General features: G+C 41.7%; 1 protein-coding gene across 3 annotated transcripts in view; it reads right to left on the reverse strand.

The window, feature by feature from the left end:
* The window catches only part of LOC145337821 (ERC protein 2), a 731,415-nt gene that overhangs the window by 385,782 nt on the left and 330,979 nt on the right, over nt 1-14,654 (reverse strand). For all 3 annotated transcript variants that reach the window (XM_080182675.1, XM_080182674.1, XM_080182676.1), the window contains one exon: nt 13,541-13,678. In XM_080182675.1, coding sequence (XP_080038801.1) covers nt 13,541-13,678 — 138 coding nt within the window. The remainder of the gene's footprint in view (nt 1-13,540; nt 13,679-14,654) is intronic.

Here is a 14,654-nt window from a genome sequence, read left to right on the forward strand (position 1 = left end):
CAGCAGGGAGATTTATTCGCGAATTTCAAATGGCCAGGTTTGGTGCTCAGTGCCAAACAAACAGCAGTAGCCATTCATTATACTCTATGGGATTTTGCTCTGGAATCTACGATCATTAGAGATCCAAGAGCATCTGGCACATGTGTTAACAGAACAAGCAGTTATATCTTCTCAACCAAGTTGAGGATTCGCCAATGAACAGCACAATCCTGAACTAGGTGCTTTCCGAATCAACACCAATTTAGGAACAGAAAGAAAATTAAAGCAAAGAAATCAAGGATTGGATTCAGAGAAATACAAGAGGCAAATATAAGAAGTTAAAAAATAATTACATGAAATTATTTTCAATGAGACTTTGCAGTTTAAGTTGTTCAACAGTAATAAAAAGACTTAAAAAGTTACTTCTGTGCAAATAAACAAGCCCAAATTTCCCTGGTGAGTTTAATGTACTTTTTTAGACTAGTACAACAACTATGCAATTCCAAGTATTTCAATACAGAGTCTCTCAGCAAAATACTGTCACAGCACAGTTTCTGGAGGAGTAGGGCAACTTGGGCCAATGCTTCCTGATTTCTGCATTAAATGGCGCAGACATGGCTGTGGGAAGTGGTTTTTAAAATTGTAAATCAGACAGCAATGGGTGCTGTTGGCCTCATTACTATTTTAAAAGAGTAGCCTGTGATGGTCTATGAGCTTTTGAGGGAAAAAAAGCCTCTATTTTGTCTCGTGGTGATTGCCCCTTTAAAGAACAAGATTTTTCTCTAGGATCTGATTTCTGGTACATAACTGGCTTCCAATAAGTGAACATGTGACCAATTTGCCTGAGAGAGAAACAACAGAAGAAAAAAAGTCAACATTAGCGAACTGCAGAGGAGTGATTCCACATTTAAGAACAAGCTGGCTACTGAAATGAAAATCTCTCTCAAACGGTTCAGCTGAAATTTTGACTTGGCGAAGAGAGTTTTAACTTGACAGTGAGAGAGTAACGGCTACATTTACAATACCAATAAAGCTTATGTTGAGGAGGGATTTTGCAACCGTAGGATGTTTGGAAGTGGGCTGAAGGGAAAACTTGCCAGAGATAATCGGATGGCCCAAAAAATTATAAGAATCTTTGAGTAAGTACTTGGTTACACCTCCAACCTTAAATATCTGACTTGATTTACTGAGGGTGTAGGGCCAATGGCTGTAAAATAAAAATAAAGTTTTCTTTAGTTCATTTATTAGTGTCACAAATAGGTTTACTTTAATACTGCAATGAAGTTACTATGTAAATCCCCTAGTCACTACACTCCAGAGTCTGTCTGGGTATACTGAAGGAGAATTTGGCATGGCTAACATACCTAACCAGCACATCTTTTGGACTGTGGAAGGAAACTGAGCACTTGGAGGAAACCCACGCAGCCAAGAGAAGAACATACAGACTCCACATAGACAGAGAACAAGCAGGGAATCGAACCCATGTCCCTGCCGCTGTGAGGTAGCAGTGCTAACCATTCTGCCACCCTGAAATGTGATTTAAAGAATTTGGTTTAGATTATAAATAATCGAGTTCGTTATATTTTTATTACCTTTAATGCAGCTAACTGTTCAAGAGATTCATATTCTTTGAACATAAGAACATAAGAACATAAGAAATAGGAGCAGGAGTAGGCCATCTAGCCCTTCGAGCCTGCCCCGCCATTCAATAAGATCATGGCTGATCTGTCGTGGCTCAGTTCCACTTTCCCGCCCTCTCCCCATAACCCTTAATCTCCTCTCTTATCAAGAACCCATCAACCTGCTTCTTAAAAATATTTAGCGAGGCAGCCTCCACCACTTCAACGGGCAGAGAATTCCAGAGATTCACCACCCTTTGAGTGAAGAAGTTCCTCCTCAACTCCGTTCTAAACCGCCTCCCCTTTATCTTGAGGCTGTGCCCCCTAGTCCTACTGTCTTTTTTGAGCGGGAAGAGTCTCTCCACCTCTATCCTATCCATCCCATTCATCATCTTATACGTCTCAATGAGATCTCCCCTCATTCTTCTAAACTCTAACGAGTACAAGCCTAGTTTATTCAGCCTCTCCTCATAGCTCAATCCCCTCAACTCCGGTATCAGCCTAGTAAACCTCCTCTGCACTCCCTCCAGGGCCAAAATATCCTTGCGTAAGTACGGCGCCCAAAACTGCACACAGTACTCCAGCTGCGGCCTCACCAATGCCCTATACAGCTGCAGCAAGACCTCCCTACTTTTATATTCAATCCCCCTCGCTATGAAGGCCAGCATCCCATTCGCCTTCCTGACCACCTGCTGCACCTGCAAGCTGGGTTTTTGCGACTCATGCACAAGGACCCCGAGGTCCCTCTGCACCATCGCCTGCTGCAGTTTTTCGCCACGTAAGTAATAGTCCTTCCTACCATTCTTCCTACCAAAGTGGACCACCTCACACTTGCCAACATTAAATTCCATTTGCCATTTCCTGGCCCATTCGCCCAGCCTATCTAGATCCTTCTGCAGACTCTCCACACCCTCCGCACAATTTGCCTTTCCCCCAATCTTGGTGTCATCAGCAAATTTCGACACCCTGCACTCCGTTCCCTCCTCCAGATCATCTATATAAATGGTAAATAGCTGAATTCTGTGAAATAAAATTCTTTCAGTATAAACTATGAACCTTCTGGCTTCATTCTTTTAGCAAATACACCACATTATCAGATTCCAAAAAGGAATAAAAATGTTACTGATCTTTATCGAGATCATAAGTCTAATATACAAAAATAAGACAAAGACAACAACATCCTACAACGTGAATTACAAACTTTTCCCTTGGAAGAACTTACGACAACATTAACGTGAATCTATACCGTATATTGGCTGCCACAATTAGGAATGGATATTAATAATGTAAAACAATGTACTTGTATTGATACTGTAATGGCACATTATGTGCAACCGAGGTATGAAACTATTATTTATGCTGGCAGACCACATTTTGGCAACAAATCAAATTTTAAAGATCCCAATTTTTATTCTGGCATTTACTGATTTGGCTGTGTATGTATGTGAAGACTGCTCAAGCTGCTGAAATAATTATCATCTGAGACCTTCAGACCTCCAGCAATGTTGCTCTTAATTTGACAGCTCAAAAGGTGTACAAGATCAAATTCATTCCCAGATTGATTCCATTTCTCCTTACTCCCACTAGGAAAGTATTCACATTTTGCTTGGTTCTTCTCCCCAGTGGCATAATAGAGATCAACTGTGGGAAACTGCAAACACAAAGCTGCATCCTACTGTTTTATGTTATAACTGGTGTACTTAAAATGCAACATCAGCTCACCCCCTAACTATAATCAAACAGGTCAAGATATTTGACGGTGAATAATTTTGTTTTATTTCAATATGTTTCATGAAGTTGATATCAAACTCTACCTGGCAGGCATACAGTTTGAAAATCCTTGCAGAAAGATAAACTCGTATGAAAACCCATACTCCAAGAACAAAGGAATCTCTGCTTTAGCACTGGATGGCAAATGTTAAAGGTTTAAAGTGTCAGACTGAGCAAGCTGTGTGATTTCCAGAGTAACCTGATGATTTCTTGTGCGTGAGCGTGTATTTCAACTCCCATTGTCCAAAGATATAAAAAGATAATATTCCTTTTTCTATTTCACGTGAAACATTTGTACTTTAACCAGTAACTGAAGATAAAGGCAGAACACAGAAACAGAGTAGAATATAGCTGCTGCAACGGAAGAGAGAACTGAAGAGAAGTCTGCGGGAGAGACATAATTAAACCCCTTCACCTGTGAGATGATAATGACGGTGAAAGCAAGATGTGTGGGTTAGATTGACTGGCCATGCTAAATTGCCCCTTAGTGTCAGGAGACTAGTAGGCTAAATACAAGGGATGACGAGGATACAGCCTGGGTAGGATTGCCGTCTGTGCAGGCTTGATGGGTTAAATTCCCTCCTTCTGCACTCTAAGGATTCTATAATGCGTCTCAATTCTTCCAGCTAGATAATGGACAATTAATTTGCCCACTCATGATTGTTACTTTCAGGTCATATATTTGAGCTCATGTGATGCCATGTGTTCAAGTGAAGGTGGGTGGGGATACGAAGTGTTTTTTTCTGTCGGTTTTCAGGCGAAATTCCAAAATCAGATAAGCAGCACAGATTTCTCACCCACGTGGCTGTCGTCACACATTTCAATATCAAAGACCAATATCTTATTGCAACGGCTCCTGTAGGAATGTACTCTTTCGCTACAGTTGCTTCAACAACTCCGACTGAGCTAGGTGTGAAACTCGAGTTTATCATGTTCTGGAGACAAAAAAAAATTTTAAGGATTTTCCCCATATAGCAGGACAATTTTTCTGGTGTCACATTCTGTCAGAAAAACTATGCTTCATGCTGTCAAATACCACTTGGGTGGTAGGCTTTCTTTATGTAGTAACAGTCAGAATTCCTCTTTCTGAGGGCCATGAGCACTTAACCCCTCTCACTCAATTAGCATGCAGTCAGTTGGGTTGGCGTGTGGAGAGTTCAGAACCTCCCTCCCATGTGGGACTTTAAACGTTCATTGTATGGCAAAGAAAAGGATCGAGTTTTTAACTGCGACAGCTGGTCCAAAAATCTAAGCCTGCCTGGCCTCAAAGGGGCTATCAAACTGGTTTTCCTGAACCCAACTCCTTCAGTTTCCAGGGACCAGAGAGGAAAGGGAGGAACTTCATTCAGCAATTTTCCCAACCAGGGAATTAGCAGGCTGTCAAGAGCTAAGGCCCTGCAATGTCAAACTTTGAACATTTTTCATCTTGGGTTCCCTCAAAATCTTTCACCGGATAAATTCACTACACAGTGTGCAGCTGATGCATAAAGACAGAAAGGTCCCCAATTCAATGCCAAATCTCCACAGATACTATACTGGACCCTCTCTGTTCAGATAAGGCTTGGATAAAATTCCTGCCCTGATCACTATCCGCTGCATCCCACTGGGAAAAACTGATTTATTTTTGTGCACAAGTGAGTATTGGTGGCATCATTGGAATAGGGTGTCCTTCCTGCATGACCAAAATACAACCAGCCAACCACAATCACATGGCAACCATCCAATGAATGACCTGGAGGTATGGAATCTGTCCAATGGATGAGCAAGAGGGCAACACCAATCTTGGCAAAGCCAAACAGAAAGGCAGATCTTTAAAAGCCTGCCATGATTGGATCATCATAGCAGCAGCCCTTAGGGAGCTTTTGCTACCAGCCTGCATCTCTGCCAATGAAGTCAAGATCCTGTCAGAAGCCTACAGTCACGAATGAGAACTCAAGGAGTAGACCAGGAGGCTACTGTTCAATTTGGGCAGCAATCTGGTGGCCTCATGGTTTAGCGATGCCTCCCTGCAGGTTCTCTTGCAAGCTGCAAAGGCAAGGCAGAAGGGCCTTTTCCCTAAGGTGGGGGAAGGAGGGAGTCTGCCAAGTTTGGACAGAGATAGCAGAGAAGATCAGTAGCTGTAAGGTCACAATAATGAGGAGCAACCCAAAGTTAGTGGAGGCATCTCTGATATTCAATTTCTGACTTCAACAGAGGCATGATGTAGAGATGCCAGCGTTGGACTGGGGTAAACACAGTAAGAAGTCTCACAACGTCAGGTTAGAGTCCAACCAGTTTATTTGATAGTAATCCCACAAGCTTTCGGAAACGGTGTGCCTTCCACACACCTGACGAAGGGACACCATTTCCGAAAGCTTGTGAGATTACTATCAAATAAACTGGTTGGACTCTAACCTGATGTTATGAGACTTCTTACAGTGTTCAACATAGGCAGCAGCCCTGGAGATGGCTGGCTTGCAGAAATTGCACAATTGTTGACAAGGTGACACAATTCTCAATGCAAGGGTGTGAGGAAGCGTATTACCTCCTGTGTCATCAAGGAACACATGGAGCTCCATATCAGGCATGAAGCCTTTGAACCCGACATACTTGTGTCCTCTCATGCAGGTCCCTGCAATCCCAAAGGGCATGCCAACTGGAGAGAGCAAGTGTGATCTGTCCAACTGAGGAGGAGGAGGTATCGTCAAGGGCGCACTATCTTTTCCCTCCACCAACACAGCTACCCTCATGTTGGTGGATCTACAGTCATGAGCTGTTGAGCCTGTCATAGATGTGACAAAGCAGCAGACATAGGCATTGTCAGCAGAAGTCACTGAAAGTCACAGGACTGTGGAATACTGAACCCATAGAGTCCCAGGCTGGTGACATGACTCTGGAGTTAGACAGCAAAATGGGACTTGACAGAGCAGCAGGAGAGAGAATACAAGATGATGCTGCCAGATGCCACTCACAGCCATGCACTGATGATGATGATGAGGTCAGCAGTGCTGCCAGGTCTTATGGACATGTACAACATCCTCCATGATGAGCTTGATGACCTTAATGGAGAACCAGAACCAGCAGGATATTCAGTGGATGCTAAATCTGTGCGCAGACCTGCAATACATTATCTTGCCCAGGAGCTCAATGCTGTAGCAGCAAGATGAGAGGAAGATGAGATGAGTCTACATCAGCTCTTCATGTACCGTTAAAGAGCAGAGAAGTGGCTGCTTTATCTTCGGGAGGCACCTGTCTGGGTGCTGTAAGTGATGAATTTGACCCATTGTGCCTGTGTCTTTGTTTCTTTTAAAATAAAATTTCAGTTTTGGACAATGAGCCTAGAAAAATGTGCCCAAAAGTGCCTGATTTACAGATCTGAATAAACACAGAAAACTGAAGAAAGCTGACCAGCCAAAGTGCTCTAATTGAATGTTGTGGATCTAATTTTGCCAAGTAGTGACAGTTCCTTGAACAATTATATATGGCAAACTATTTTGAACCACAAGAACTTTTATGATGGTTTGCTGAACTTCCATGTTTGATATAGCTATCTGTGTCACATCTCATGCAAGAGTATTAAAATATCACCATTGTTAGCCTGGTACAAGTTGGACATTATTTTAGCCAACTTGAATTTTCAAATCTCCTCCCAAGGAAAAATTCTGATAATTTACAAATGTATATTTGTACTCCAAGGGAAAGCTCAATTCTAACTATCTGTCAGAGAAAGTGTGGCTGGAACTAATTGCAATTTGAAAGCCAGATAAATCCAAAATACTTGCAAATTTCCTGTTTGAAACTAGTAGAATGTTGAGATATTGTAACTAGATAGCCCAAGCTAAAATTTATCAGGACACTTATTCATCCTGTCAGTGCTAAAAATGCAGAAATAAACAGAAAAGGTAGAATTGATAATGCATCACTCGAAAGAGTGAATGAATGGTGATCATTGCGTGCTAAGATATTACAATATTCGACTGAGTGCACGGCTGTCCAGAAATATTTGCTAGTGGAGGTCAAGTATGTATGTGTTCAAATTGTCAGAGTGGGAGGAGGTTAGTACATCATTGAAGAACTAACATTTATGAAGTTGTAAATACTTGCACCACATACCTTCCCAGTGAGAGATTACAAAGAAAAGTGGCTACCCTGTCAGTAGAAATAGTTGTTCTATAAATGCATATTCTCAGTCAATAATTAATTTGTTGTACAACACAATGAAAAGCTGCTTTTGGGGACAAGCTTTAAGCCAGCACCACAACACTCATCATTTCATTGGCCCCTTAAACTATCTCAATCAGAATTGAGACATTAATCTTCAAACTGAGATGCACCATGATTTTCGTACTACCACCACTAGTAATAATTTTAAATTTGGGTCATAGTCACTTCTTCAGCTATTTGCAGGTCTTCCCACTTCACCCTCAACCCAAACATTAATACATTGAATATTTCTGCATCTGCCACTTTGTTTGTTGTTAATTGTTTAACTCAAGGCAAATATGGACAGCTATCAGGAACAGCTGGATACAATTTCAAAAACAAACTGAAGAAATGATCCCATTTGTATTTCCATGAGGTTGAAAGAAACAGGAAAGCATCCCACACCCACCCCAACAGTGTCAGAAATATTTCCCCATCATCGCTAGCCCCATGTTCACCATCCCTAATTGCTGATTACTTCACTTAGATGCCCTCCTGCTATTCTATCTTCCTTAATCAACAAGTTGCCAAGCATCACTGATTTGGCGCACATCATAGTCAAAAGTCTTGTGGAGGAACTTCAGCTGGACTGGAAATCATCCCTAGTAATTATTCAATTGTAATCAGATTTGTTCCATTTCATGCAACACAGTTCACAAAAAATAATCTACAATCTTCCTGGTGGCCTTGCAAGTTAAATCACAGATCCATATACTTGAGGTCCTTGGTTTCACTTCTTGTAATATTGAGTTAGTTTATCTCAGCCAGAACAACTAGGGAACTTGAACTCAGCTCAGTGGCCCTGGGCTAACAAAAGGAAACTTAGAAAATCACCTAGGGCTTCTAACTTTGACCACTATCCAGTGGTTCTGGTCAGGAAACATGCATGTGCAGATATTTGTCTAAGAGTACAACAAGGCTCACCTGTGGTGACTCCAAAAATCAAGAAATCTGATGATACACAGCTTCAAGCCTCTTATATGACAAAAGTGGCTCCTGCCTTCACGAGAAATAAAGATGCCAGGAAAATTGCCCAAAAACGCCACAGAATACAATACCTGACCTTGTTTCCTAAAGGAAATTAGCTTCAATATGATACAAAATATATCAAAGGTTAACATAATTCCCTCCAAACTGCTGATAAATTCTAGCACTGTGGAAATGGTCAAGAGCTTCAAGTTCCCAGTTGGCCAGATCACCAACAACCTGTCCTGGTCCCTTCATGCTGATGCTATAGTTAAGAAAGCCCCTACTTTCTCAGGAGGCTAAGGAAATTTGACATGTATGCTACGACTCTCACCAACTTTTACAGATGCACCATAGGAAGCATGCTTTCTGGTTGTATCACAGCTTGGTATGGCTCCTGCTTTGTCGAAGACCACAAGAAACTCCTTCTCTATGTTTGGTATGCTTTGTCTGTATAGCATGCAAGAAACAATACTTTTCACTGTACGCTAATACATGTGATAATAATTCACATTAATTCAAGGACTGTACTAACCCTGCACCAAGCAGGATTGATTGCAAGAGCAATGTCTTTCCCGCTAGTCAAAGTCAAATGTCTGTCATGTGTTTGTCATCAATTCCATGGCCAAATGTTGACAGCAGAGTGCTGTCGGAGATTTAATGTTATAACATTTGGGCTACATAAAGAAGCCTATTGACCTAAAAGCATCATTTTTTAAAAATTAAATCAATATTTAGCGAAAGCACAAGGACGTGTTTAAATTTCTTCATAACATACTACACAATTACTCAGCATGTCCGTCGCTCTGCTTCAACCACTCACAACTAAATGGTCGCTCCATTCTCTCCTTGATGAGTTTTTCTTTACAGTCCCAATGACTTTTGAAGATGTAGTACCAGACAAGTAGAGGCATTACACCACAGACAAATTCCAGTAGTGATGTCTTCGGGCTGGGATGAAAATTAGGATAGAAGTGGCACAGTGGTTAGCACTGCTGCATCACAGTGCCAGGGACCCAGGTTCAATTCCCAGCTTGGCTAACTATCTGTGTGGAGTCAGCACATTCTCCCCGTGTCTCCATAGATTTCCTGCAGGTGCTCCAGTTTCCTCTCACAGACCGACAGATGTGCTGATTAGGTGCATCAGCCATGCTAAATTCTCCCTCAGTGTACCCGAACAGGCTCTGGAGTGTGACGACTCGGGGATTTTCACTTCATAGCAGTGTTAAATGTAAGCTTACTTGTGACACTAATAAATAAACTTTAAATGGCGAGCATGTACCCACTGAACGAAGGTGGGTGCATGCTTACAGTCTGTTTGAAGTCTACTTATTAGTCTTCTATCAGCTTGGCTTGCTTAAATGCATCATTCTTGCTATCAAAAATGTCAAAGCTGTGTTATGCAAAGCATGAAAGTTCACTCATGCAAGCAAGAGAGGACCATCAAAATAGAGGCTACACTTATGCTCATTTGTTATTCCACAATAATAGTGCTGTTTATGCCATGTAGGTCTATCATCAGTGCTGTTAGCTCAGTGACTAAATAAATAAAATTCCATTTTTATTAAATACAATTCTTGGATTTTTCCTGGCCTTTTGGGGATTGAATTGCACCACTTAACTTGTTTTTTCCATTTTACAGCTTTCTAGGGGCTAAATGAGAACCTTATGCTGAACCCTATAAAAGTGGTGTCTGCAAACAGCTTTAGTAATTGCAGGATGTCATTTAGCTTGAATTTATATTTTTTAATCCCTTGCTTAATTGCTCGAGTTCAGGAATGTTCAAAATAAAAGCTGGAAAGAAACCAGGTTTTTAAATTGGTGATAAAAACTGCCCTTAAGCATCTTGTACACTGCCATAAAATCATATTTATTGAATTTTATATTTGTACAAGTGTCACTTCCTGCGCTGGATAATGGTTGTGTTTGTTTTGGTGAGTATGTGACAGTGGGTGTGTCAAAGAATTATTCTCAGGGAGCCTGGGATCATCTTGCAATTTGTTATACAAGTGGTGAATTGGCAACATGATAGTTGGGCGGGGGTGTAGGCTGGGGAATTTGGTCCGAGGGCTGGAAGGGCACAAAGGAGCAAAGAAATTTCTCCCCACTTAGGGCAGAGACAAGGAACTATGTCTTCATTCAAAAAGAGCTGTGAATTGTTGTATTTCTCTACAACAGAGGGCTGTGAATGCTCAGCTCTTGAACAGATTTCAAGACGGAGTGTCCATAGAATTTTGGATACTGAGGGATTTAAGAGGATACAGAGATAGCACAGCAATGTGGAATTGAAGGAAAAAAATCAGATCTTATATTTGATCATATCATTGCAGCAGAACAAAAGTAATAAAAGCCTGCTCCTGTGGTGCTAATAATTCCAGGCTCGTGGGCTTGATCCATGTACTGGACAAATGGAATTATCTGTGCAGGTCTGGCTGATGTTACGTTGCGTGAAAGTCCCCTGGTCCCCACAGTGCAGACTGTTAGGGTGGGCATGTGGCACAAGGGTAGCACGTCTGACTCCAGATCAGAAGGTTGCGTGTTCAAACCAGGTCAGGCTCACAGGGTTTTCCTGCAATTGGTCATTGGATTATGGAAAAAAATAAATATCTGGAGAAGCAGGAGGAGGAAATAATGGTGCTGCACAGATGCCGTCAGTGGAGGTGTGGAAACGTGGCAGCAGTAGCACATGGTCTCACTTCATTTCAAGACCACCTGGTATTCTTCGCTCCAACAGGTTATCAGGAATGCTTAAACTGCTGCGATTCTATTCACACCCAGCTGCTGTTGTAACCTGCTACATTTGAGCTGTTCTCCAGTGCACTGCTGGGTTCTTAGCTCAACCCTGGTCCTGGGTATAAACTGGCTTTTCTCCAGGCCAAATTCTACTTTTCTGCACACCTCTGGGTTATTCCCACCCCAACATCTGGGCTGTTTCAATTGGTTAGGTTTGTGATTCTCTGCTGGAATCTTCCACAGAATTTGCTTCCAGGCGCTCATCCTGCTGCAGATATCCCATTGACTCTGCCTGCTCTTCCTTTCTTACTCATGGTTTGTTTCTTCTCATCTTCCAGAACTCCTCCATCATCTGTCACACGGCCGACTTTCAATCCTACTCTTCTGGGCTCCTCACTATTCCCCTGCCTGTTCATCAGATGAAGCTCCTTCATTTGCAATGGTCCATTGGATTAGTCCCCTTCATCTCATCCCCACCAGTTCTTTGGTCCTTGGGTTTCACTGCTCATCACCCCTCTCCAAGTTCACCAATCTGCCAAAAATGGCATGGAACTAGAGGACATGACTCACCTGCACTGGGCTTCGGCCTCTGCTGGCTTGAGAATGCCTCTCTGCTTCTCAATTCTCGGATTCTCCTGGGCATCCTCACTTAATAAAAAACTGCTTTAAAAGCCCTTAGCTTCAGCCCTCCCAACAACTTACTGTGAACCCACAACATTAATTCACGGACAGTAAACTGACAGCGCACTGTCTAAAAAACAATTGCATCCCACAATATCTCCTCAAACTTCTGCTCTGGATCATTTCATATTGTAATTTCCCTAACCTCTCTTTACATCTGCAACATACATCTAATTCCCATTGTGTCCCAGACAGCAGATAATCACTGGTATCTCACTTGTATCAATCACCTCCCTAAGCCACTCACCCTGTCCCTTTCTTCCTCATCGTGAATAAGGGTGAGTTTATTAACTTCTTGATAGTTAAGATAGAGACCCTCCATTCAGCTGTCTATGCTGCTTCCAGAGGCTCAACTTAACCTCCCACCAGGTTCAACTCTAACCCAAAATACCATCTGGTTCCCCCCCACCATCACTTCCCCAGACATCATCTTGACATCAAAATCTATCTGGACTATGAGACGCATCTCTTTGTGCTTCTTTAAGTCTATTCCCACTAAACAAGTGAGAACTACACATGCTTCCCATACATGCTGAATTATAAATGGTTTCATCTGTTTAAAAAGCATCCAAGATCTTTCTGTTTTTGCAAACTACCATTCCAAATCCAATCTCCTGCTCACCTCCAAAGTCTGCAAGCTTCTTGTCCCCTTCCTGTTCTGAGTTCACTCACAACTCCCTATATCCTGGCTTAAATCGGGTTCCATCCATCACTCAATCCAAGGTCGTGAATGACATTCTCTATTGTTTGTGAGCAGGGTGCATTTGTCAACCACTCTGCTGCCTTTGGCAATATTGAACCATCTTTCTCCAATTCTTCTCCCGCAATGTCTAGTTAGGTGGGACTGCCCTTACCTGGTTCCATTCTTACCCATACCAGTTGTAACCAGAGCATCTCTACCAATGGCTTCTCTTTCAAACTGACACCGTCGCCTTCAACTTCCACAAAGGACACCATGTTTGGTCCTTCTCTCATTCTCATCAACATTACCTCTGGGAAACATCATGCAAAGGCCACTTTCCACCTGCAAATTAATGATTTTCAATCCCATATCAGATCACAAATGAGCCACAAACAACCACACATCTGCCATTGATTCCACCATTTCCCTGGTTGACATCAGGCTGAATCAAACTACTTGGCATTTCTTTGGTATCTGCTTATTGGTGACCAAGTTAAAAGGACTGTGGAGGGAAAGAACAGGGAAGTGAAATTAGCTGAGTTGTTCTTTCAGAGAGCTGACAGGGACATGGTGGGCAGAATGGCCTCTTTCTCTGCCACAAATTATTCTATGGCCCTTTAACTACATTTATGCATGGCAGCTAAACTTACAAAAGTGAGACAGAAAACACTGGTTAATGTAGCCCTTCCAATCCATACTGAAATAACATGAATTGGGCAAACAGCACTACATTTCCGCCATTGCTTTTTGGGAGTGAAGTTTAAATGTTCCAATAAAATTTAGCAAATATTCTTCCATTAAATATTTTCCTTAGCTGGAAAGTAGATCTTTTAAAAATGCTTATTAGAAAATGCTAATTTTGCTTGATGCACAAATGCTGTAATAAATGCGAGAGAGGTGCTTCAGGGGTTACAATATAATCTATTACCTTCTCTGATAAAGCTTCTTCTAATGTTGCCAAAGCTGTATCTGTGTTGCTGGAGTCTGTCTGCAATGATTTAACTCGGTCTTTCAAATTATTAAGTTGTTTATCTTTGTCTTTAAGTTGTTCTTGAAGATTTTCAATCTGTAGGAGAAAACAAAGAATATGTTTTAGTGTAAATATATATTTCCTTCCGTTACATAGTGTGTAGACAACATATGAATCTAAAACACCAACAGATTATTTCCTTTTCTGCCATTTTCATCAACATAATTACTCACTTATCAACTGGACCACAGGCTTAAAACTAAAACAAAAACTATTCTGTTAGCTCCTGTATTGTCCACAAATATTAGGAAATACGGACCACCTCCACATCTAATTGTCATTTTGTACAACAAGGTACCGCATGGTAGGTTGTTGCATAAAGTTAAACCACACGGGATCCAGGGTGAGGAATCAAAATGGATACAAAATTGGCTTCTTGACAGAAGCCACAGGATGGTTGTAGAGAGTTGTTTTTCAAACTGGAGGCCTGTGACCAGCGGTGTGCCTCAGGGTTCAGTGCTGGGTCACTGTTATTTGTCATTTATATTAATGATTTGGGTGAGAATATAGGAGGAATGGTTAGTAAGTTTGCAGATGACACCAAGATTGGTGGCATAGTGGACAGTGAAGAAAGTTATCTCCAATTGCAACAGGATCTTGATCAATTGGGCCAGTGGGCTAATGAATGGTAGGTGGAGTTTAATTTACACAAATGTGAGGCGATGCATTTTGGTAGACTGAACCAGGGCAGGACTTACTCAGTTTATCGTATAGCACTGGGGAGAGTTGCAGAACAAAGAGATTTAGGGGTACATGTTCATAGCTTCTTGAAAGCAGAGTCACAGGTGGACAGAGTGGTGAAGAAGGCATTCGGCATGCTTAGTTTCATCGGTCAGAACATTGAATACTGGAGTTGGAATGTTTTGTTGAAGTTGTACAAGACATTGGTAAGGCCATACTATCTGCAATTCTGGTCACCCTGTTATAGAAAGGGTATTATTGAACTAGGAAGAGTGCAGAAAAGATTTACTAGGATGCTACTGGGACTTGATGGATTGAGTTATAAGGAGAG

Source organism: Carcharhinus amblyrhynchos, chromosome 3 (assembly GCF_965287045.1).
Source record: "Carcharhinus amblyrhynchos chromosome 3, sCarAmb.v2.hapA, whole genome shotgun sequence".
Lineage (NCBI taxonomy): Eukaryota > Metazoa > Chordata > Chondrichthyes > Carcharhiniformes > Carcharhinidae > Carcharhinus > Carcharhinus amblyrhynchos.